General features: G+C 40.0%; 1 protein-coding gene across 25 annotated transcripts in view; it reads left to right on the forward strand.

The window, feature by feature from the left end:
- LOC131194158 (protocadherin alpha-5-like) overlaps positions 1-26,604 on the forward strand; it is a 274,200-nt gene that overhangs the window by 125,150 nt on the left and 122,446 nt on the right. For 3 of the 25 annotated variants that reach the window (XM_058174840.1, XM_058174849.1, XM_058174839.1), the window contains exon 3: positions 3,596-3,872. The exons of the other annotated variants lie outside the window; for them this stretch is intronic. In XM_058174840.1, coding sequence (XP_058030823.1) covers positions 3,596-3,872 — 277 coding nt within the window. The remainder of the gene's footprint in view (positions 1-3,595; positions 3,873-26,604) is intronic. 25 annotated transcript variants of the gene reach the window in all.

A 26,604-nucleotide genomic window follows, 5' to 3' on the forward strand; every position in this document is an offset into this window, starting at 1 on the left:
CTGAGGGCTGAGAGGCCAGACAGGAAGACCTGCCTCTGCCCAGACTTGTATTGTGTGGCTTTGCTTCTCTTTTGTTCCTGTCTAGTTTTTGTCATTCTTGCCAACATTTTTTTTTTACTTTTGCCTCTTACTGTATTTTTTTCTTGTTTTAATATTTTTACTTGTGAGCTACCCAGAATCTTGGGAATAGGGTAACATACAAGTTTAATAAAATGATAAATTATACTTAGGAGGCTAAGTGGGTGGTAGTTAGAAATTGCTGTTTTTATCTTTTTTAAATATTGATATTACAACCGTTCCACCCAAAACCTTGGGAATACATGAGTGGGAAAAGAGATATGATCAGGGCAGGCCATAATTCAGAATTAATTTTTTTTTAGTTCAGAAAATCCATTCTGCTTTCCAAATGAAAAGCACACATTTATACAGCAGTGGAGATGTATAAAAAAGCTACTCATTACTTCTGATTAATTAAGCTGTTAGTATAAACTTAACCCTAAACCTTTTGTATATTTTTGCCTGGAAAACTTATTAATGCAGCAACATCAGAAATGCAATTTGTGAAGCAACTTTTACTTTCTGAGAGTAGCTAGGAAGCCAAATAAAGATAGGCTAGTTTATTCTGTGGCACAGAGGTGCTGTGCTCATGCAAGTTCCAAAACATTTCTTCCCAATATATATAATATTTATACACTGTGCATATGCTCAAATGGATTGAAGTATATGTCAGCCTATTGGATAATATATAAGATGAGATATCTATGTAACATTTGTCACATTTCTAAGTACTATTATAAGTAAGAAGGAAATGAATACATATGCATAGACAAGTGTACTGATCAATTTTTAAACTTCCTGTAGAAGCATGAGACAAATTTGGATTTGGCACTACTAATACATTGTTCCTCATCTTGGTTGAAACTTTGGTTCAAATGTTTCAAGACAGTCCAGTCTTCTTTTAATGGCATCACAGTCACGTTGAGCACTAGAGGAGGGAACAAGAAAGGCAAACAAGTACACTTGCCATCGCTATATATAGAAATGAAAATACCTATCCAAAAATGTACAAGGTAAATTAATATAATGTGTACTGAGTGAAAGAACAATAAATGTATTTATGAGATTTATACATGAAGGCAAGAACTCTGTGTAAAGGTCTATTTGTTTGAGAAGGAAGATGAAATGATTATTAGAAATTTGTCATGAACAGAAGGAAATCTGTTTCTACGTTTTGAAATTCAGTCACAAGAGGTCACTGTTTCCTAAGGAAATACTCTAAATGAAACTAAGTGAAATGCAGAGCCCCTCCCTTAAATAGACAGACATTCCTCCCAGTCAGGTCCACAATGGGAATATCAAAAGAAAAAGAAAAAAAACAGAGAAAGCTCAACAAACCAAGATTCAACCTATGAACGTATTGTCAGAATGGCTGGGGTAGATGGTCTCTGCTCTTGACACCTTTAAGGCAAGATATTTAGAGAAAAAGAGAAGAGTTTGCTGGTGTTGTGCCAGTGTCTGCAATGCTTACCTGGCCAAAGGGGCTGCTGCAGCTGCTTCTGCTCCACACCGCCTGGAAAATGGGGAGCGGCCAGCTCCATTATTCTGTGCTGGAGGAATCCCAGCACGGCACCTTTGTGGGCCGCATTGCCCAGGATCTGGGGTTGGAAGTAAGCAAGCTGGTGCCTCGGATGTTCCGGATGCTGTCCAAAGGAGAGAAGGACTATTTTGAGGTAAACCTGCAGAATGGGATCTTGTTTGTAAATTCCCGGATAGACAGGGAGGAGCTGTGTGCCAAGAATGCAGACTGTGTCCTTCATCTGGAGGTGATTGTGGAGAAACCTCTGGGGTTCTTCCATGTGGAGGTTGAAATCAAAGACATGAATGACAATGCTCCCATCTTCTCTGCCAGGGAACAGATCCTGAGCATGGCTGAACTGATAAAATCTGGTACCCAATTCCCATTAGAGAGAGCCTCTGATGCAGATATTGGTACGAATGCTCTGTTAACTTACAAGCTCAGCCCAAGCAACCATTTTGTTCTGGATTCAGGAAATGATGAAGATGAGAGTAAAACTGTAGTCCTTGTACTGAAAGTTCCACTTGACAGAGAGGAGAGCCCTGTGCATCATTTACTACTGACAGCCACTGATGGGGGTGAACCAAAACTCACAGGAACTGTTCAGCTAGTCATCAATGTGTTGGATGTCAATGACAACCCTCCTGTATTTAATCAATCTGTTTACAGGATAAAGGTGCTAGAAAATTCAGCTAGTGGGTCATTAGTCATTACTCTGAATGCAACAGACTTAGATGAAGGGATTAATAGGGAAATCTCTTATTTTTTTAGTAATAACCTACCTCAACATGTCAGAAATATGTTTAGTATAAATTCGGATACTGGGGAAATCATAGTAATTGGAAAGTTGGATTTTGAAGATATTAATTTCTATGAACTTCAAATTGTGGCAGAAGATAAGGGTACTTTATCTGGACATTGTAAAGTTCTCATTGAGGTTTTAGACATGAATGACAACATTCCAGAATTATCTGTGAATTCTCTCTCTGTGCCATTGCCAGAGGACTCCCCTCCAGGGACTATGGTAGCCATCATCAGTGCTTCTGACAAGGATTCTGGCAACAATGGACAAATAAACTGTTTCCTCTGGCCCACTGGAGTACCCTTCAAACTTCAGTTCACATTCAAGAATTACTATTCCCTGATTATTGTTGCACCATTAGATCGAGAGCAGGTGACTGAGTATAGGATGGTTGTGACAGTGGAAGATCAAGGCGTTCCACCACTGTCTTCTAGCATCACCATCTTAGTGCCTATTAGTGACATAAATGATAATGCTCCAGTTTTTACACAGCCCTCCTACACCATCTTTGTGAAGGAGAACAATCCCCCTGGTGCTCACATCTTCACAATATCTGCCTCAGACCAAGACATAGCTGAGAATGCCCTGATCACCTATTGGATTGATGAGAAGCTCTGGCCATTATCAAGCTACATCTCTGTACATTCGGAGAGTGGAAAACTTTATGCTTTGCAGTCCTTGGACTACGAGGAGTTGAAACTGCTGGAGTTCCAGGTGAGAGCTAAGGATGCTGGGCTTCCCTCCTTGTATGGCAATGTGACTGTTCAAGTCTTTGTGTTGGATGAGAATGACAATGCACCTGTTGTGTCAGGATCATCAGAAGAGAACCTGATTCTTCTAGTGGTCCCTGTGATGCCTGGGCATATTGTAGGCAAGATCCATGCCTTGGATGCAGATTCTGGATACAATGCATGGCTAAGGTATGAACTGGTTGAAGAAAGTAATGGCCCATGGTCAGTGGGACAGTATAGTGGTGAGGTGAGTACCAAATATTCTCTGGATGAGTCAGAAGGAACCAAAATCCAGAGTGTGTTGGTTCTGGTGAAGGATCATGGGATGCCTCAACTCTCAACTACAGCTACCCTGAGTGTGTCATTGGTGACAAGTTCCCAGGCCATCAGGACAGATATTCATTTCCACTGGTCAGGGGAGACCTTCAAGCCCCTGGTGGACTCGATCAACGTCTATCTGATCATTGCCATCTGCTCTGTTTCCAGCCTCTTCTTGCTGGCCACTCTCATCTATGTGGCTCTGCGATGCCACTGCAAGGCAAAGGAACCCATGGTTTATGGCCCTGGCATGGCCACCCTGGTCTGTACCAGTGGAGTGGGAAGTTGGTCCTATTCCAATCGCCACAGCCATATTCTGGCAGGAGTGAATACAGAGTGTGGTGCCAAGAGTGACCTCATGATTTTCAGTCCCAACGTTCCTGTTTTTGCAAATAATGGAGAACTTCAAAATGATACAGAACTGCCTCATAATGCATCTAAAGAGGTAAGTTTTGGTCCTTTTATTAGTGCTTGACATTCAATCCACATTCTATTTCTCTGATTCCGATTTTGAATCACTACCTGTTAGTGTTAGAGTTGTTGCTATTTAATAATAATATCTATTTTTAAATATTCCAAATCATGTGTATCCTGCACCATGAATCATGTAGGTTAGAATAAAAAGTATATTGGGTTTTTGTGTGTGTGTGTATGGATTTCGTTCTCTCCAGATATCCTTTAAGTTCAATTCTTATATCATGTCAAAAAAAGTAGTCGGTAGTATCTTCCTCTTCTTATTTTTCCCCCCAGATATATAATCTTGTTTTGAGTCTATGACTGCATTAAAATCACCCAGTAAACAAACATTTTCACTTTCCAATTCTTCTGTTTTTTTAATGTAAATTATAGTAAAATTCCCCTTGTTTGGTATTTGGTGCATAGATAGCTGCCAATAATATCTTTTTTGTCTTACTCTTATTTCAATTAATAGAATTCTACCTTCCTCATCAGCATAAATTTGTTTTGGCTGTAGCCAATCTTTAATATATATTACTAAAAAGTAAAGGTAAAGGTTCCCCTCACACATTGCTGACTCTAGGGGGCGGTGCTCATCTCCGTTTCAAAGCCGAAGAGGTTTCGCTGTCTGAAGAGGTCTCCATGGTCATGTGGACGGCATGACTCAACGCCAAAAGTGCACGGAACGCTGTTACCTTCCCACCAAAGGTGGTCCCTATTTTTTCTACTTGCATTTTTGCGTGCTTTCGAAACTGCTAGGTTGGCAAAAGCTGGGACAAGTAATGGGAGCTCACCCCATTACACGGCAGCACTAGGGATTCAAACCGCTGAGCTGCCGACCTTTCGATCGACAAACTCAATGTCCTAGCTCCTGAGCCACTACTATATATTAATATATACTACTCCTCCTCTCTTTTTTTGTTATGCATGAACTGAATAAAGTCTTCTTATCTCGGGGGCTTCTAATAAGTGTCCTTGTTGTCTTCTAATATGGACTTCTTGCAGGTATGCAATGACCAAGTTATATTTGTGGAGATTGGATAAGACTTGCCTCCTTTTGGCTGGAGAGTTTAAACCATTGATATGAATCAAGATTAATTTAATTTCTTCTTCCATTTTATCTTTTATTGATGGCCCTAGTTCCTTCCCTTAGTCTTGTTTCTCTTTGTATTTTCAACCTTGCCCCTGTTCTTTCCTGTTGTTCTCTATCAGGCCTCTCCTGTAATTCAATTTCCAACTCCTTTCCTTCTTCCTGACTCTTGTCTTCTTATCTCCTCACCATTCTCCCTCTCCTCCTCTATTGCTATGCATTGATCATACAATTCCAACACAGTTCTGGGCTGCATAAACAGAGGGATAGAATCAAGATCACGTGAAGTGTTAGTGCCACTTTATAATGCCTTGGTAAGGCCACACTTGGAATATTGCATCCAGTTTTGGTTGCCACTATGTAAAAAAGATGTTGAGACTCTAGAAAGAGTGCAGAGAAGAGCAACAAAGATGATTAGGGGACTGGAGGCTAAAACATATGAAGAACGGTTGCAGGAACTTGGTATGTCTAGTTTAATAAAAAGAAGGACTAGGGGAGACATGATAGCAGTGTTCCAATATCTCAGGGGTTGCCACAAAGAAGAGGGAGTCAGGCTGTTCTCCAAAGCACCTGAGGGTAGAACAAGAAGCAATGGGTGGAAACTGATCAAGGAAAGAAGCAACTTAGAACTAAGGAGAAATTTCCTGACAGTTAGAACAATTAATAAGTGGAACAACTTGCCTGCAGAAGTTGTGAATGCTCCAACACTGGACATTTTTAAGAAAATGTTGGATAACCATCTGACTGAGATGGTGTAGGGTTTCCTGCCTGGGCAGGGGGTTGGACAAGAAGGCCTCCAAGGTCCCTTCCAACTCTGTTGCTATATTATATTATTAATTCCTGGACCTTATCTGGTGTATCCAACCTAATCTTTTTGTCTTGCCAAGTTACTAGCAAGCCTTCTGAAATTAGCCACCGAACATTGTATTGTATTTAATTAATTGAGAGGAGAGAAAGTAATAATTTCGCCTTTGCTCCCTTACTCTCCTAGGTATTTGTTTAAGAGTCAGTATCTCTTTCCCTTTGTACACCAGCGATGAGTCCCGTGTTCTCCTATAAATTTCGTCTCTATTTTTTTGTGTGTGTGTGAATCAAACATGTACCTCATGTGGTGCCTATGTCGCCATGCATAATTCGTATACACTCTGTACAACTCATCAATACCATTTTGCAGTTCAGTCCTATTTATCTTCAAATTATCTGCCAACAGTTCTATCATAAGATTCAGGAGTTGTTCTTCTTTATTTTCCGGTATATTTTGAAATCTTAGGTAGAATGTGGATTTGTCCATTTTGAGATACGTTATTGCCTCTTCGAGCTCTCTATTCGTTGCCATCAATTTCTTTTCTGTCTCCTCTAGTTTTTTTTCTTTCTGTTCCATTCTTACTTCCATTGTTTTTATTCTCTGCTCGTTCTTGGCAATTGTCTCTTGTATTTCTCCCATTTTATCATCTAATTTCCATATGTCCTCTTTTCCTTTACCCATATCGTTCTTTAATTCCTCATGGTTCTTTCCAATTGAATCTTGGGTTTTCAAAATCACCTCCTGAATCATATTTAGAGTTTGCATACTTTGTAAGTTCATTGCAGGTCCTGCCTTCTCGCCTCCCAACATACCTCCTATCAATTTCTGATTTGTTGGAGAAGCAATCATTTGTGTGATTTTTCTTTACAGTTTATGTAGTTGTCGCTGTACTTGTCATGTCCAGTTTCCCAAAAAACTTCTTCCACAATACTACAAACTATCTAGTTCCTCCCCCCCCCCCGAGGTTATCTTTCTAATAACAATTCCTTCTCTTTTATCTACTTATCCTATAGTTATAATTATTAGGTATCTCTTACTTTTGTAACCTTACTAACCTAATTTACCATCAATTTAATTTTACAATTAATTAAATAGGATAATCAAATAATTAAATATAGTTAATTCTACCCTATACCACAGTATCGTTAACCAATTCACTCTAGAGTTATTTAACAATATTTAAATAGACTTAAATGTCATACTTCAAAGAAAAGGGAAAAAAGGAAAAATATTTAATCAAGTTACAGATTATTTAAAACTATTTAAAACTAACTTTTATCACTCAGATTCAGTATAATCTTTTCTCTTAATCAGTTAATTTAATCAATTAATAAATTTATTTAATTATATACTATATCATATATTATATCAATACTACCAAGGATCAAAAACAAAGCTAATAAAAGGTCTAAATATACACCATAATTTTTACTCTTAAATATACAATATACACATCTGGCCACTAATCTTGCCTATCCAGAGTTTTCTACTGATTTTAAGTAAGTTTTTCACTCTCCTACTTCATTATACCATCCACACCTCTTCTGTTCTCTACTTTCTAAGTCCTTTGTCCAAGATGTTTGTTCCTGCTAATATGCATTGTCACTGTCACTTCACTTCACACTCCAGACCTTGTCATTTCAGTTTTGTGTCCACAGTCTCCAATCAATCACTCCCAATCTCCACAGATTCAATCACAGTCTTTACCACAGTTTCCAAAGTTCTTTCTTTTCCTTTCAATTATTCTGATCACCCTCTTTACTCTTTTCAACCTTCTTTTCAATACTTTGCTCCACTGCCAAAGCGCCACTTTTTCCCTCTTTGGAGACTCATTTCTCAATCAGTTCTAGATTCCGCCAGATTAGGGAAGAAACCTGGTAACTCACCCTGTCCTGTCTCTTGCCACCGATACTTTTTGCTGCTTTTTACTGCTTGCTTCTTTCACCATTCAAGCAGGTTGTCATGTCTCAGGATCTGACCGTTACAGCCAGTCTCTTTCATGCTGAAATTCAAGGGGTTCCTCCTTCTGTAATGGGAGATCACGCTTCTCCACATTACCCCAAGAGTGTCCCCTCTACAGAGCTGACACCTCCAGGGTCAGACCTCGCCTCTACCAGGTTCCAGATGCGAAAATTCAGTCTGAGAAAATGGAGCTCCATTTTCCTGAACCACAGCACTGTGACATTACCCCGGAAGTCATTAGTGTTAGATTTGTAACAGATAACTTTTAAATACATGGGTAGCTAAAATATAGTATTCTACAGAATTGCTTTATCATTTCTTTTTAGCTTATACAGTATTTGTGAATGAGTTGCAATTGGGAGTACAGCAATTATTCTGATTTGTTTGTTAGGATTAAAATCAGAATAGAGCTGGAAGGAATCTTGGCAGTCTTCTAGTCCTGCCTCCTGCTCAAGCAGGAGATTCTATACCGTTTCAGACAAGTGACTGTCCAGTCTCTTCTTAAAAACCTCCAGTGTTGAAGCACCCACACTGTCTGAAAGCATGCTTGTTTTACTGGTTAATTGTCCTCACTGTTAGGAAGTTTCTCGTCAATTCCAGGTTGCTTCTCTCCTTGACTAGTTTCTATCCATTGTTTCTTGTCCTGCCCTCTGGTGCTTTGGAAAATAAATTGACCCCCTTCTCTTTGTGGTAGCCCCTCAAATACAGGAATACTGCTATCATGTTCCCCCTACTTCTTCTTTACCATTAATAAAGAATAATATTTTATTATTAATAAATTATTAATAATTAATTTTATCATTGCTCTTAGGTTATTAATAAATTAATAAATATCATTACTCTAGGTACTGGTTCAGGTGACAAAGGTAGTTTGGAACTATAGAATTGTAAAGTTGCATAGGATAATTCAGGTCATCAAATCCCTCTTCTTTCATTCAGGGCAGAAATCCAAAGTAAATCATGATTTACCCAGATGGCTGTCTGAAATACAGTGGTACCTTGGTATTCAACTGCTTTGAAACTCATCAAATTTGGTAGTCAATGCATTTTGATATAAAAGTTTTGTCCAGGTACTCATCATTTGTTTGGTACTCAACACAGAGGCTAGAACTTGTCATTGTCAGTTGCCTTGTTACTCACTACATTATTCTTATCAAAAATGTGTTTGTACTTATTGTTTTTGGAACTCATTGCACCTCCCAGAATCAATTAACAATGAGTACCGAGGTACCACTGTATGTCCATATGTGTATATATTTATATATTCTACAAAGAGAAAGCTATTTATACTATTGCAAAATAATTGTTGTCTTCACTTTGAGAGCTTTGATAGTGAGATTTTTTTCATCCTTGATCAGGCCTGTGAAACTGGCGTATCCGGCCTGTGCAGGCCATGCCTACCCCAGCTCTGCAAAGGCAAAAAAGTCATGATACGTCATGATCCGCCTGTGATGTGATCGAGTTTTACACCCTTGTGTCAAATAAGATACCCAGTTCTTATTTCTGCATTCTTTTTTTAATCTAATAGTTGAAGAATTCAGTTTGTCTCTGTCAAAAAGTGGTTTTATATTTCGAACAGGTACAGTTTATTGAAATCATTAGTGATTACTAACAATGCATATTCTTTTTTATTTTAAGATATGGTGCATGGCAATGATGCCTTTTATAATATTCTCTTTTTAACTTTAAAAAAAATTCAATCTTCCTTATGCTATTTTAAATTTCAAATACAATCTAATATCTTAGTCCAAGAAATAAGAGTATATATTAAAGCATAAAATACTTTTGTACTTTTATTTGTGTTTCATACATAAAGTAGAAGTTTCCATATTTAACCTTATTTTTTAATACTAGTTTGATTTTAATATTAATTGGGAGAAATCTGCATTGATGTTATTAGATCCTAGTAATAATTTTGATAAATTTATAGTGTATCATTTTGGATTGTATTTTGATTTTAAAAAATGTCCAGTGCAATGATTCCTACAAAATTTCTTGTCCTGAGACATTTAAATTTAGTTCTACTTTTGATGGAAATGCAACAAACAGCAGTTTCATTTGAATGTTTGCAAGAAGAAATTCTTAAACTACTTATGCTGGCTTGATATTAAATCGGCTTAACAAAATCCAGTCTTTGACGGAAGCCTTTGGCAACATTTTGCAAAGACTTCAATCTGGAAAGCAGACTACCATATTCCCCACCTGGAGGATTCCTGCTCTTTGTTTGAGATCTGCTAGCAGGTCTTATTGGATATTTCCCATGAATGGGAAAATGATGAAACAGTGGATCAGTGTCAAAGGGGTTAGTCAGTAGCAGGGGTGAAGTGTTCCTGGTTCGGACTGGATCACCCAATCCGGTAGTGATAGCGGCAGGTAGTTCGGAGAACCAGTAACAAAAATCCCTGACCCCACCCCCTGGCCCTGCTGAGCCACGCCATCATCAGAGGTTTGTTTTTTTCAGCCAAAAAATGCTTTTAAAAGTAAAAAAAAAGCCTTTGATGATCGCGCAGCTCAGCTGGGATCGTCAGCCAAAGAGGTTGTAAAAAAAAGCTTTTAAAAGGCTCCTCTAGCGATCCCAGCTGAGTTGCCTGATCACCAGAACCTTTAAAAAACATGTTTTCTACAAGCTCTTTGGCTGAAGCAGTTGTTAAAACAATCCTTTTAAGAGGTTCTGGCGATCAGGCAATTTCAGCTGGGATTGTCAGAGGAGCCTTTTAAAATCTTTTTTTCCTTTGGCGATCCCAGCTGAGTTGCCTGATCATCACAGGCTTTTAAAATCATTTTTTTACAACCTCTTACAACAGCCCCCGCCCATGCCTACCCAATCGCCCGTCCCCACTTGCTGCTTCTTTCGGGCTCGCTAAGCCTTGCTTTGCTTCGGCTGCTGCAATCAGTTGCATCAGCTAGCAACTGGCTCTGCGCGTGCGCAAGATGGCGCGGCGCTGAAGATTTACCTTCGGCGATCGGGCGGTTCTCCGAGGATGGCGACGCCTGGACCGCCTGCTTAGCTGCCTGCCTTTCCCAGCCCGGTGCATCATCTCTCTGGCAGCCGCGGGAGAGGTCTTCGGATCTTTTTATACCCGCGGTTGCCGAGAACGAGGCTGGGACGGCGGAGCGGTGGACTGCGGCGGCCATGTTTTCCAGGCTTAAGGAGGTGGGGCGATGAGTCAGCTTGTCAGTCTGTCGGCTTTTCGGCCTGGAGTTTCGGCCTGGAGTTTCGACCTGGAGTTTCAGCCTGGAGTTCCAGTTCTGCCGGATTTTTAGCCGGGCCGTTGGCTTCCTCTCAAGCAGGGAGGTTTGGTCACGATCTGGGACGACCTGGATTTTCCATCCTCCACGATGTTGGAGTTTCTCCGGCTTTTCCGGTTTTCCCGGCCTTTCCCCTGTTGCCAGTTTGCGAACTTGGCCCCTTCACATCCTCCGGCCTCCTGGGGAGGCTCAGCCATTTGGACAGGCTTGGCCTCCTGGAAGGAGAAGTTTCGGAGAGATCTGGCTTCCGGGATGGTTGGATCTACTAGGGGGGTGTTAGAGATGGAGATGGAGGTAACCCCCTGGACGGTAGTTTTCTGGCCATTTTTGGAAGCAGATGTTGGAGGACTTTGGGGGAGGCGACGGAGGTATCTTTGATCTTTGATTTGTCCCTGCGAAACCATCTCGTGACTGCTGTAATTCCAGCTATGCCTCCCCCCTTGCCATTTGAGATCTTTATGGCTGGGACTGGCCCTATTTGGGCTATTGGGGGGAGGCGTGAGACTTGCTTGGGGACAGAGGAGGACATGTGCCACGACCGATGTACCCCACCCCCGTTCCAGGATGTTTGGATGAGGCTTGGGCAGACTGCCATCTAGACTGTCCTCTTTGCTTTGTTTTTCCATCTGAAGCCCATCCTCATTTTGGATTACCATCATATCATGACACTTTTGCCACTCGGAGATGGACCCTTTGTATTGCCGATTTTATATTTTATCTGTCTATCTTCAGTTGTTATGCGCTACTCAGCTTGTGAACTCTTGCGCCTGCAGTGCCCCCGCCGCAGGAATGGCCTCCTCGTTATCAAGGGCCGGCCTCCATGACGGGTCTTGGGACCCACAGAGGTGGCATGCGAAAAGAAGAGCCTGTGGGGTTTTTAGAGAGGAATTTTAAGGGGTGGGAGGGTAAGGGCGGGTAATGGGGTAACCCGTCGGGTAGGGGCCAGTTCCTGCACATGCTCATGGCGGTTTTTCTCTACCAGGTTCGGAGGTTAGGGGAGGTGTGTTCCTATCTGTGAGGGTGGTTCTATTGACACGGTAAGTGGAGAGGCAGGCATGGCGGGCGAGGGTCATATCAAGTTCCGGGAGCGCGTGCTCGATGTCTGAAAGCGATCACGCGCTCCGACCCTGGACTTTTCCGTTCCCGGATGGTCAGGATCCTCAGAGCTCGGGCCTTGGTTGATGTTGTGCAATGCCGGTCCGTGGTGAACAAAGCCCCTTGTCTGTGATCTTATACAGGGGGTTCCATGGACCTTATGGGCATTACGGAGACCTGGTTGGGCACTGAAGGGGGCGTGCCCCTTATTGAGATGTGCCCACCGGGTTTCCGTGCGTTCCATCAACCGAGGGCCCAGGGTAGGGGTGGGGGGGTGGCGGTTGTGATTAGAGAGAGTCTAGAGCCGAGGGAGACCACTGTACCTCAGATTGCCGGGTGCGAATCCTCTTGTGAGATGGGGTCGTGGGTGTCAGATGGGTTTGCTGATCACGTACCTGGCTCCTTGCTGCGTGACAGCCGCCCTGCCCGAGCTTCTGGAGATGCTGGCTGGGGTGGCAGTTGAGACCCCCAGACTTTTAGTCATGGGGACTTTAACTGCCATCTTCCGGCTCGTCATCGCCGGCAGCTCGGGAGTTCATGGCTTCCATGACGGCCTTGGACCTGACTCAAGTAGTTGATGGCCCTACTCACATTGGGGGTGGCACTCTGGATTTGATTTTTCTCTCTAGTCAGTGGTTGAGAGATCTGGACTTAAAGGAAATAGTCATTGAACCTTTGTCATGGTCAGATCACTCTCTTCTTCGCCTGGACTTTCTGACCGCCATTCACCACCGCGGGGAGGCGGGCCGATCGTTGGTTCCGCCCCAGGCGCCTGATGGACCCGGATGGGTTCGGACGGAGCTTGGGCCATTTCCTGAGGGTCTGGCTCACGGCTCGGCTGAGGAACTTGTTGCGGCCTGGGAGCGGGCGCGGCGGGGCCTTAGACCGTGTCGTGCCTTTGCGACCTCTGACCCGGCGCAGGTCCCAACCGGCTCCTTGGTTCTCCGAGGAGCTGAGAGGATGAAACGCCGGAGAAGGCGCCTAGAGAGTTCCTGGAGGTCTGGCCGTTCGAAGCTGATCGGACACTAGTGAAGTCCTATACTAGGACTTACCTAGTGGCATTGAGGAAGCGAGGCGTAGCTACGCCTCCTCCCTCATTGCATCGGCAGATAACCGCCCAGCCGCCCTGTTTGGGTGACTCGCTCCCTCCTACACCAGGGGAGCGGACGACCCGTTGCAGGGCGTGCTGAGGAGTTTAACGGTTATCTATACGATAAAATCGTTCAACCGGGATGGTCTGGACCAAGATTGCGGTGATGCGGGTGAGATGCTCGAGGCGGTCTTGGTGACATTGTTTGGGATGAGTTTGACCCTGTGGCTCCGAGGACATGGACAGGTTGTTGGGTAGGTTGAATGCCACCACGTGTTTACTGGACCCGTGCCCCTCTTGGCTGGTGCTGGCCACTCGAGAGGTGACACGAGGCTGGCTCAGGCGATTCGACCGCTTCTTTGGTGGAGGTGTCTTCCGCCTGCCTTGAAAGAGGCGGTGGTGAGGCCCTCCTTAAGCCGTCCCTGGACCCGGCTGTTTTAGGTAATTATCGTCCGGTCTCCAACCCGCTCATGCGAAGGTTGTAGAAATATGGTGGCATATCAATTTCCCTTGCACCTGGATGAAACTGTCTATCTAGACCCGTTCCAGTCCGGTTTCGGCCCGGCTACAGCACGGAGACGGCTTTGGTCGCGTTGGTGGATGATCTCTGGAGGGCCAGGGATAGGGGTTGCTCCTCTGCCCTGGTCCTATTAGACCTCTCAGCGGCTTTCGATACCATCGACCATGGTATCCTGCTGCGTCGGTTGGAGGGATTGGGAGTGGGAGGCACCGTTTATCGGTGGTTCTCCTCCTATCTCTCCGACCGGTCGCAGTCGGTGTTGACGGGGGGGCAGAGGTCGGCCCCGAGGCGCCTCACTTGTGGGGGGCCGCCGGGGGGGGTCCTCTCGCCCCCCCTGTTCAACATCTACATGAAGCCGCTGGGGGAGATCATCAGTGGTTGAAGTACCAGCTGTATGCGGATGACACCCAGCTGTACTTTTCTACACCGGACCACCCCAACGAAGCTTTCGAAGTGCTGTCCCGGTGCCTGGAGGCCGTACGGGTCTGGATGGGGAGAAATAGGCTCAAGCTCAATCCCTCCAAGACAGAGTGGCTGTGGATGCCGGCATCCCGGTACAGTCAGCTAAATCCGCGGCTGACCATCGGTGGCGAGTCATTGGCCCCGATGGAAAGGGTGCGCAACATAGCCGTCCTCCTTGATGAATGGCTGTCTCAAGAAGATCATTTGACGGCCGTCACCAGGGGAGCGTTTTACCAGGTTCGCCTGGTACGCCAGTTGCGCCTTTCTGGACGGGATGCCCTATGCACGGTCACTCACGCACTCGTGACGTCGCGCCTGGATTACTGCAATGCTCTCTACATGGGGCTCCCTTGAAGGGCATCCGGAGGCTGCAGTTAGTCAGAATGCGGCTGCGCGGGTGATAGATGGAGCCCCGTGGCTCCCGTATAACACCATCCTGCGCAGGCTGCACTGGCTACCTGTGGCTTTCGGGTGCGCTTCAAGGTGTTGGTGACCACCTTTAAAGCGCTCCATGGCATTGGGCGGGTTACTTACGGGACCGCCTACTGCTACCGAATATCTCTCACCGACCCGTGCGCTCTCACAGAGAGGGTCTCCTCAGGGTGCCGTCAGCGCGGCAATGTCGTCTGGCGGCGCCCAGGGGAAGGGCCTTCTCTGTGGGGGCCCCCCCCCTCTGGGATGGACTACCCCCCCGTCTTCGTCAGCTTTGGACCTCCGGACCTTCCGCTGGCTTAAAACACATTTATTTAATTGTGCAGGGCTGAGCTAAATTTTAAATTTTAAATTACTGGTTTTTAAATTGGCTTTTATTTTATATTGTTAATTTTAAATTAATAGGCGTTTAGAATAAGTTTTTTAACTGTTTTTATATTTCTTACATTGTATTTATGTGTTTTAAATGCCTGTACACCGCCCTGAGTCCTTCGGGAGATAGGGCGGTATATAAATTTGATAAATAAATAAATAAATAAATAAAACTGAATCTGTCTGCCTGCAATCCATCTCCTCGGTGAGCAACTCAATCTTCCTTTGCTGGCTGAGGAACTCTGGGAATTTAAGTCCACAAACCTTAAAGTTACTAAGGTTGGAGACCCCTGATCTAAAAAATATAAGAAAAATAAAATAATAAAAAATATTTGTGCAGCTTTCTGAGATTTGGTGTGTTTCTGTAGTGTTTCACTCTAACTACACAAACACACAAAATCTCACAAAGCTGTATGTGGCATTTTGTGTGTGTGTGTGTGAGTCAGTTGTGTTGTGTTGTGTGTATGTAAAGTGTGAAAGTTGGTTTTTGAGCTTTTTGTGGCTGTGTGAGGTTCCTGCTTGTTGCAGGGGCCATTTTGGGTGAGGTGCAGCTGCTTTTATATTGTGTGTGAGTCAGTTGTGTTGTGTTGTGTATGTGTAAAGTGTGAAAATTGGTTTTTTGTACCTCTTATTGTTTTGTATACTTTGTTTATTATTTTTATTTATTGTTATTGGCCACACCCAACCAATCATCTGACCACCAAGCCACGCCCACCAATTAAGCCACACCCACAGAACCTGTAGGGAAAATTTTTAGATTTCACCCCTGGTCAGCAGCTAGGGAATCAATAATAGTAATTTTTAAAAACAGCCAAGTGATTGACGTTATGATGAAGTGACACACAAGTGAACTTAAAAAAAGAAAAAAGAAAATCACCATCCGAAAAGTTGATAATAGAAGAAAAAAAAATTGAGTTTTAAAATGGGGACATTCTGCATATGAGTATAATAATTAATAAGCTAATAAGCTAATAAGCTAATAAGAAACATCTCATTATAAACGAATAAAAAATGGAGCTTAGTAAAGAAAGGAGGGAAAACAAAGTGATGAGTATTCCTAACCCTGCAAAAGATTGAAGTGAAGGGTCTAAAAGAAAATAAATTGGCTGGCAGCACCCGAGCTGACAAAATACTCCTGAAACAGGGAACAGGAGATCACATCTGCATGGGCAGGAGTTGAATAAAAGGAGACATAGTCCATTCTTGTCCTCTAAAATGTTTGTTGGTCACGGTGATGATGGACAACCTGGCAGTGCTGAGGTTGGTTTTTATTTTAATGGATATATTTGTAGTTTTTTTACTCTATTTAAATGAACTGATGGTACTAAATACTTTTCCTTGGTAAAATGCAGTTGCAAGATTGGGAAAAAAATTACTGTTCCACATTTTGAGAGTTCTCATTGGGTATTAATTTAGAAATGTAAGGATTTCTCTTGTCTTTCTTATGATCAGTTTAATTAGTTCTAATTAAGACAAAATTAGCTATTCAGTCATGAGTTTCATCCCTTTCTAAGAGCGGAAAATCCAAATTAAAACATCCCAACAAATGATTATTTTGCTTCAATTTGAGTAATTTAGTGAAGTTGGCTCATCATTCTTCTAGGTATTTGATTCCATTGTTGAATTGCTGCCATTAATAAGACGTTATTTTCCCTAATATTCAGCTGAAATATGTCTCTCTGAAACTTAAAATCATGATCTCTTATCTGACTTCTGCAGTGATAGAGAAAAGGGTTGTCTTCTTGATGCCAATTTTTGAGATATTTGAACAGTACTACCATATCTCTCTTTAGTTTTTTTAAGAATAAAGATTTCCAGTTCTTTCAATTTCTCTGAAAAAAAATAGTTCATGTCCCATGATCAACTTTGCTGACCATCTCCAAGTTAGTCTGAACCCTCCCTAAGTGTGCTGTCCCCAAAATTGGATACAATCCTGAAGATATTTTTTTTGTGATTTAGGAGTGGTATTTTTGATGCAGCCTAAAATTTGTTTTTAATTGAAATTTATTTTGACAGCTTGCTTGGTGTAGTGATTAAGGCATCTCACTAGAAACCAGGAGACTGCATTTCTAGTCCCACTTTAAGCATAAAGCCAGTTAGGTGCTTTGATCTAGTTACTCTCTCAGCCCTAGGAAGGAGGCAATAGCAAACTCCTTCTACAAAACCTTGCCAAGAAAACTGCAGGGACCTATCCAGGCAGTTTCTGAGAATTGGACATAACTGAATGCAAGAAAAAATACAATTTACCTTTTCTGCAGCCACATTACATTAGTGGTTTTTATCAGTTTTTATTCCTTATTCTGCATTTATGCATTTGTCTTTGTTAAATTTAATTTTGTTACAGATAGTCCTCGACTTACCACCATAATAGAGCCTGCCCATCACAGTTGTAAGTTGTGAAGTTGTAAAACATAACCAACCAAATTTTACAACTTTTTTTGCAGTATTGATTAAGCAAATGCTGTAGCCATGTAACCATTGGACTGAAAAGTGGAAATAGGCAAAACTATAATAAAATATGGTCACATAACTGTGGGACATTGCAAACAGCCATAAATGCAGCTCTGTGCTGAGCATCCAAAGTTTAGTCATGTGACTGGGGGGGGAGAATCCGATCATCAGAATTTCCAATTTGGCTCGTAAGTAGTCTCAAGGTAGGTCCATTGTAATTTCAAATGATCGCTAAGAGGCTGGTCATAAGTCAAGGATCACCAGTATTCTCATTTATTTTTCTAACCTACTAAGGTAATTATGAGTTTTTTCTCATCTCTTCTAGGGCACTGCTTCTTAATATTTTATGTCTTAAAAGCCCACACATTATCTAAGAGCTTTTAGCTGCTTACTGGCATTTTGTTATTATATTTATAAATTATGATCTATATTAAAGACTTTCCATATATTTTACCTACACTACCAAATTGTATAACCACTATAGTTAAGAGCAAATATTCTAGGGTAGTAGCTTTCTCTCCTGTTTTTTTATTATATGACATTCCTTTCAGCTCTTCATCTTAACTATTTATCTTAAAAAATGAGGAGTAATCAGATAATGATTATAGTCCAGAAAGATATTTATATTTGTAATCCAAAGAGGCCCACCAAATTCCCCAGTATCTCCAAGTCTAACTTTCCAGCAAACAAAAAAAAGTGCTTCACCTGTTCTCAAAATAATTCCAAGCTATCACTGTTTCACTCTAATAAAGGCATTTGTAATCCATAGGAGTTCAAGGAGAAGGAGTTTCCATACACTCACTTTCTGTCACCCAGCAGTAAGCAAAATAATTTTACAGCTGTCCTCTTATCACTTCCAAATACCAAATCCACATCTGTTGTTATGGCTTAAGCTTGTACTCTTGTGTTCTTCTGCACTTTCCCACAGTCCATTAAATTGTAAAATACCTTTTCGGTCAGTAGATGTTCTCACTTATAGCATAGAGTTTATAGGATTTCCATCCAGTTTAAGTTTTTAAGCTTTCATCAGGAATTTACTATATTTATCCAAGAAGAAACAAGTAACGTCCATTTCTGGGCTAATGTCCAGACCAGTTTTCCATGTTGTTAAGATTTAATATCTTCCCATTAAAATTCACTCTTTTTGGATCTGTCATTTTGATCCAACTCTATCTCGCTGCGTTTTTTCTTTGAGGAGGTGGGAGAATAGCCCCTTCCTCCTTCTTCTAAAGAGTTTTCAAAGCTTTTTTTCTGGAAGAATGGTCTCCACAGTAGAAAATAGAAAGTTCTCACCCAGATCAAGTACACTGCTTTCATGTCATCAGTACATGCTTCTTCTCATCCTGGTTGTCACAGCTTCAGTCTGGCTGTAATGGCTGTCATTTCTGCTGCCAGTGAGAAGAGTTTCTTTGGATCTAGCGAGGAAACTGCCATTCCCTCGCGATCAACAAAGAGTCCCTCCGATCTTTGCCAGCCCTCCAGGGTGGCCTTGGCCCCATAGGACCTTCTGGCAAGCGGAAATCAGCTGGGTTTCATGGAGCCCCGCTAACCCACATCCATGTCACTGCAATGCCAAATGAAAGCTCTGATGCCAATCAGAATGTCAAGGATATATATATTTGAATTTATATCCCGCCCTTCTCCGAAGATTCAGGGCAGCTTACACTGTGTTAAGCAATAGTCTTCATCCATTTCTATATTATATTATACAAAGTCAACTTTATTGCCCCCAACAATCTGGGTCCTCATATATAATTCAATATAATTGCTGAGTTCAAAGGAATTTTTCTCCTACTCCCTTAACAGACTGGATTTTATGGATTACAAATTGGCTTTGAAGAAATGCTTAGTGACTGAGTGAACTGGACTTTGGTGCTTTATCTTTGGTACCTTAGCTTTTTGGACTGCTAGAGCACTGTGGCCTGAACCTGATTTGGGATTATTGTCTTTTCTTTTCTTTTCTTTTTTTTAAACTTGTAACTTTTTATTTTTTTATTTTAAAAAAGTCTAACAACTTTAAAATAAATCCAAATGAATTAACTTCTCAAAAAAAAAAAAATACCCAAAGGCACAAATTTAAAGTATACTTTAAGTACAAACTAACTTTCTTGAGATGCATTGCATCAATTTTTTTGCATCCATCTTGATGCAAAAGGTTTGTTCATTTGTTGTCATTGTATCCTGGCACAAACCAATGTAGGATGGTTCTCAGCATACATCCTCTTTCAGTCTTCAACCTGGTGCCTGCGAGATGGGTTGGGCTACCACAATGGCCCTAAACTGTTGGGAGATGATGGAAGCTTCTCCAACCCATCTGGTGGGCACCGGGTTAAAGGAAGGCTGGCCTTCTTCATTTTTAAAAGTTCCAACAGAATGTTTAGTACACAATTTTAAAAAAAAGTCCCAAACTTTTTCCACAGTGATGATATAGAACAATGTTTCTTAGCCTTGGCAACTGCAAGAATTGTGGACATCAACTCCCAAAATTCTCCAACCAGCATAGCCCACTCTTTTGTAATCCCTTCCTCTGCAGTCTCTCCACTTGAATGGGTAAGAGAAAAAGAAACAGGCATAGGTGGCTAGAAAATTCTGGGAGCTGAAGTCCACACATCTTAAAGTTGCCAAAGTTGAAAAACACAGATATAGGTTTAAAAAAAAAACAGAAACAAAGAATATTAATCGTTATGGGCCATAGCTATTTTTTAAAAAATGCTGTAAGGATTACTCAAACCTTCTTTGCTTTGAAAACCACAATAAAATAAAAAATTCACTGTAACTTCTGACACTAGGCCAACTAATCAGGATCCTCTTATGGACATTTGAAGTCCAGAAATTCAGGATGTTCTCACAGGAATTCCCTTATTCATGTTAGAGTTCCAAATATCCCCTGGTTGGACATCAAAATTAATCAAACATGCAGAGAGTTTGGGAGCATATGCTGAGATGTTGACTCCTCCACCACTTATTGTCTTTTCTGTATGTAAGAGATTTAAGATTAGAGGTTAAGGGATGAGTATGATAGAATAGAGAGAAAAGAGAAAATGACAAATGTATTGACCTTAATTAGAACTGGCAAGAAAACATCCACACCACCAAAGTCAGCTGCTTCAAGCCCATCAAGCCAAAGAACAATAGACACTATGTTACAACAGGAAAAAATGAATACATTCCAGAAAGACATATATATGGTACATCAGTCTATTCAGGAGGCCATGACAAAGAACCACAATGAGATGAAAAATGATTTGGGAGAAATGAACAGAGACTTGGGAGGAATGAAGGAACAGATCCATAGCATGGATGAGAGACTAGGGAACTTTCAGCAAATGATAACAAAAAATGAACAAAGAATCCAGAAAATAGAGAAGAAATCAGAAGAAGCTGAGAAAAAAGGAGATGAGATAGACCAAAAATTAACACAAGAAAATAAAGACTTGGAAGAAACCGTTATAATGTTGGAGATGAAAAGGTAGCCTACTTTTTAAGATTTCAAAACATAAAGAGGAACCCCCCCCCCGAAGTTATAATAGAGTTGTTGGCAAACACTTTAAAAATTGGAAAACAAGAATTAGATATGGAGATAGATGAAATATTTAGATGAAATATGAGCTATGCAAGGAGACATAAAATACCAAGGGAGATGCATGTGAGATTCCTTAAAAAATCAACAAGAGACAAAATACTTGGAAAGGCAAGAAAAGAAGCACTGCACTACAGAGGGAAAAAAGTTGTGGTACTGAAACAGATCCTTAGAAGGGTTAGAGACTTAAGGAAGCAATATCAATTTTTGACCGTGAAACTGATTAAAAGTGAGATAAACTGTAGATAGCTGATACTTAAGGAAATATTAGTCAACTGGCAAAAGATAAAGATTGGGCTTATTAGACAAAGTGTTGGAATTTTATGACAACTACTTTAGTTTAAATGATGGACAAGAAGTACAAGGAGGAAAGGATCCAGAGATGTGAGAGGAACCAATAAGTGAACAAAGGAACATACAGAAAGAAGAAAGTGAAACAGAGCAGAACAAGAAAGAACAAGAGGAAAAAATCAGAGACAAGTAAGGGCAACAAAGGAGAATAAGACCTATATATAAGTAAAGAAGATAGAAGAGGAAATTGAGATGTTCTCAATTAATATAAATGGATTGAATTCTCTTATGAAAAGGGAAAAAATTCACATGATTACAAAAATTAAAACTAGAAATAATTTGTCTACAAGAATCTCATATATAAACGCAGCATAGTAAATTACTGGAATGTCAAAAAATTGGGAAACTATATTTCTCATTAGCACAGAAAAAGAAACGAGAGGTAGTTTTATATATAAAGGAAACAATAAATTCTAAACAGATGAAGAAGGAAGAATCCTGATGGTGGAGGTAGCAATAAATCAAAAACAGATACTTTTGATAGCAATATATGTGCCAAACAATAAACAAGAATAATTGTATAAAAAGTTTCACAAGAAGATAATTGAAATGGAATATGAAAATTTGTGTGGTTGCTATTGTTAGTTGCGAAGTCGTGTCTGACCCATTGCAACCCCATGGAAAACGTTCCTCCAGGCCTTCCTGTCCTCTACCATCTTCTGGAGTCCCTTCAAGCTCACACCTACTGCTTCAGTGACTCCATCCAGCCAACTCATTCTCTGTCGTTCCTTTCTTCTTTTGCCCTCAATGTTTCCCAGCATTAGGCTCTTCTCCAGTGAGTCTTTCTTTCTCATTACGTGGCCAAAGTATTTGAGTTATTTGTGTGGTAGGAGACTTTAATGCAATTGTAGATAGGAAACTTGATTATAGAAGTAGCAAATCAGTGGAAAAAGTAAGGAAGACCCTTCTGAGGGCTTTCTTTAAAATGGTAGAGGAAACATGTATACAGGATACATGGAGAGAAGTAAATCCAGAGAAACCCCAGTACACATTCTATTCAAATAGGCATAAATCATGGTCTTGAATTGAAATGATATGGATGTCATCGGAATTGAGAAAAAATATGCAACAAAATAGAGATTAAAACTAATGTATGGGCCAACCATAATCCAATAAAAGTAAGGTGGAAGAGGCAAAAGAAAAGGTTGAGGTGGACATTGACTCAATCTATACTTAAAGATAAAGAATTTATACAAACAACAGTTAAAGAAATGAAATTCTTCTTCAAGGAAAATCAAAAAGAAGAGACCTCACTGGAATACTGCCAAAGCATATATTAGGGGTCTAGCCATAACCTACCTAGTGAGAAAAAATAGGAAAAAAAGACAAAAAAAAAAAAAGACATTAGAAGAAGAAAACAAAAAACTTAAATTAGAATTACAAAAAGAGCCACAGAAGGGAAACTTAAAAAATCAAATGGAAATAATAAAGCACAAATTAAATCTAATAGAAAAAGAAGAGTTGGCACAACAAATCAAAAGAGCAAAAAATTTTTTTTTGAAAACGCCAATAAACCAGGAAGATGATTAGCATATAAATTGAAGAAAGAGAAGAAACTGGTAAGTAAACTACAAGATGAGAGAGGAACTTTACAGTATCAAAAAGAGTCCAAAAAGAAAATAATTCAGAAATTCTATGGAAAATTATATGATAAAAAAAAATGGAGGAAAAGATAAAGCAATATCTAGAGAAGGCTAAACTACCAAAAATGTCTGAAAATGTTAGAGCGATGCTAAATGAAAGAATAATGATGATGGACTTAATAGAGGCAATAAATAGACAAAAGAATAATACAACACCAGGGCCAGATGGACTACCCACAGAAATGAATGAATACCTTCAGGATATACTGAATTTGCCAATGCTAGAAGTTTATAATGAAGTATTATTCAGTGGTGGGATTCATTGGTTGTAACAACCGATTTGCTTCACTCTGCGCAGGAGCAGTACAATTGAAATCAGCTCCAAAGCTTACCTTCTACAGCCACAGTAAGTAAAACAGCTGAGGCATGGCAATCTGCTCTGATGCGCCTATCAGCTGGGCTACAAACAAAGGAAATATAGGTAGGTATAGCACAGGGGTAGGGGGGCGCGGTTCCAGCTGATCATCGGAGCAAACTGGTTCTGTCTCAGCTGATTGTCGGACCAGTATGCCCAAATTGGTCTGAACCAGCAGAATCCCACCCCTCATATTAGAAGCTAAGATGCCAAACTCGTAGACAGAAGCAAATATTACATTAATACTGAAAGAAGACTCAGACTTAACACAGATAAAGAACTACAAGCTTATATCACTATTAAATGCAGATTATAAAATATTTGTATCAATAATAGCAGAAAGACTAAAAAGATTTTTGAATAAATTTATCCATTCAGATCAAAATGGATTTTTACCCAAAAGACAAATTAAGAACAATGTTATCTTAAATATGCTAGAATATTATGAAACAAATGGCGTTGATTTTTTTAGATGCACAGAAAGCATTTGACAATGTAAATTGGCAATTCATGCTACAACAGTTAGAATGTATGGAGTGTGGTGAGAAGTTTATGAAAATGATTAAGACAATATACTCCAAACAACCGGCAAAAGTGATAATGAATGGGGACTTGACGGCAAACTTTAACATAAAAAAGGCACAAGAAAAGGATGTCCGCTGTCCCCATTACTATTTATATTAACAACGGAAGTATTAAATAGAGGTATTAGACAGGATCCAGAAATAAAAGGCTTGGAAATAAATAAATAAATATACAAATATATAAATTACAAGCTTTTGCAGACAACTTGGTATTTATTTTAGAAGAACCATTGGAATCCAGCCCTAAGTTAATGGAAAAAATTGAGTATGGAGAAGGAGCAGGGCTGAGAATAAAGAAAAAGCAAAAATACTAGCTAAAATCCTTACAAATAAATAAAAAAATGAACTGGTAAGGAAAATAGGCCTTCAGGTAGTTAAAAAGGTAAAATATTTTTTTTTTTTTTTGGTTTACATTTATACCCCGCCCTTCTCCGAAGACTCAGGGCGGCTTACAATGTATAGGGCAATAGTCTCATTCTATTTGTATATATTTACAAAGTCAACTTATTGCCCCCCCAACAATCTGGGTCCTCATTTTACCTACCTTATAAAGGATGGAAGGCTGAGTCAACCTTGGGCCGGGCTCGAACCTGCAGTAATTGCAGGCTTTGTGTTCTTAATAATTGCAGGCTTTGTGTTCTTAATAACAGGCCTTACCAGGCCTTTTGTGCTAGATGCACAACTATTAAAGAAGATAACTATATAAGGTTAACACAACAAATTAAACTTGACTTGGAGAATTGGAAAAATTTGCAGTTGTCAATGATAGGAAGAATAGGAACTATAAAAATGAACATTTTGCCAAAGCTGCTGTTCTTCTTTCAAACAATTCCTATAAAATTAGAGAACATATATTTTGATCAATTAAATGCAATAATTTTGAAATATGTTTGGCAAAGGAAAAGAGCAAGAATAAGATTGAAAATGTGACAAGACACAAAGAAGAATGCGGGCTTTAGACTGCCAGATTGGGAGCTTTATTACCAGGCTTGGGTGAAAGAATGGATAAATTTAACTTGGGTGAAAGAATGGATAAATTTGAGAAATAGAAGATTGTTACTGCTGGAGGGACATAACCTCCAAGTGGCATGCCTTCTTGTGGTATGGAAAAAATAAAATACATAAATACTTCTAAAGACATTATGTAAGGAATTCTCTATTCTTAATATGGGAAAAAGTTAAAGCAAAAAGCTATATGAAAATTCCAGTCTGGCTTTCCACAATGGAAGCACTGATACATCCAAATGTTGTAAATTTGGAAAAAAATGTAACCTATAAAGATATTTTAAATGCGAAAGGGGAATTAAAAACTAAACAGGAACTACAAAATGAAGGTGTGGACTTTGCATGGTGGCCACATTTGCAAATAAAATCAAGATATGTGAAAGATATTAAAACATATGGTTTCTATAAAGAACCAACAGAACTTGATCAGATACTATTAGGAACAGATGAAAAATTAATAAAGAAAATATATAGCTATTTATTAAGCCTAAAAATGGAAGATGAACAAGTGAAAGAAACAATTATAGTATGGGCAAAAAACTTTGGATATACAATAGAATTAGACAAATGGCAAAAACTCTGGGATAGAAATGATAAATTGACAATGGCAACTGCGTATAAGGAAAACTTATATAAAATGTTCTATAGGTGGCATTTGCCACCAGCAAGATTAACAACGATGTTTAAAAACAGGTCCGCCAAATATTGTAAATGTAACTACACACCAAGCTCATACTGCCATATGTGGTGGGCATATCCAAAGGCAAAAAATTTTTGGATGAAATTACATATGTGGCTAGAGAAAATGATAAAACAACATATAGACCTAAAACCAGAAATATTTTTGTTAGGTATAGTGCCAGAAAAATATGATGAAGGGAAGGTATATTTAATATTACATCTTTTGACAGCAACGAGAATTGTATTTGTACAACATTGGAAAAATGAGGAAACACCTGCAGAGGAAAATATCATTAGAAAAATATTAGACTATGCAGAAATGGATAGGCTAACGTTAAAGATAAAGGACAAAGAAGACATAGAATTGTTTTTGACTTGGGATTTTTTTTACCAATGGTTAGATAATAAAGGTAGAAATTAGAAACTGGAATAATATTATTATATATAAGTAATTATATATAACAATAAGTACTATTGTTATTACTATACTATTTGTGAATTGACTCAGACAATACACTGCTTATTAGAATAGAATAGAATTCTTTATTGGCCAAGTGTGATTGGACATGCAAGGAATTTGTCTTTGGTGAATATGCTCTCGGTGTACATAAAAAGACAAGATAGATTCGTCAAGAATCAATTAAGCACTCATATATGTTAAAGGAAAATGTATAAATAAAAAACTTTTTAAAAATTGAGTACAGCTATACAGAACTCAAGTGAAAACAGCCCTTAAATTTAATGACGAATCATTGACAATATTTGTGTATGATTTTCAAATCAGAGAATTGTCAGGCCATCCTTATCAAGCCAGGTAATCAGAATGCCATGAGATCCTTTGTCAACTACTTTGCTGAAATAAAGGCATACAAGGAAGAATATGTTTGGAAAACAACTGGCCCAGCTCATCTGAAGGGTTTTAAACTAAAACTGCAAGGGAAAGAAAACCAATCTTTAGGACCAAACCCCAAGCATAAACCTCAAGACAATGAGG

The sequence above is a fragment of the Ahaetulla prasina genome, chromosome 3 (genome assembly GCF_028640845.1).
Source record: "Ahaetulla prasina isolate Xishuangbanna chromosome 3, ASM2864084v1, whole genome shotgun sequence".
NCBI lineage: Eukaryota > Metazoa > Chordata > Lepidosauria > Squamata > Colubridae > Ahaetulla > Ahaetulla prasina.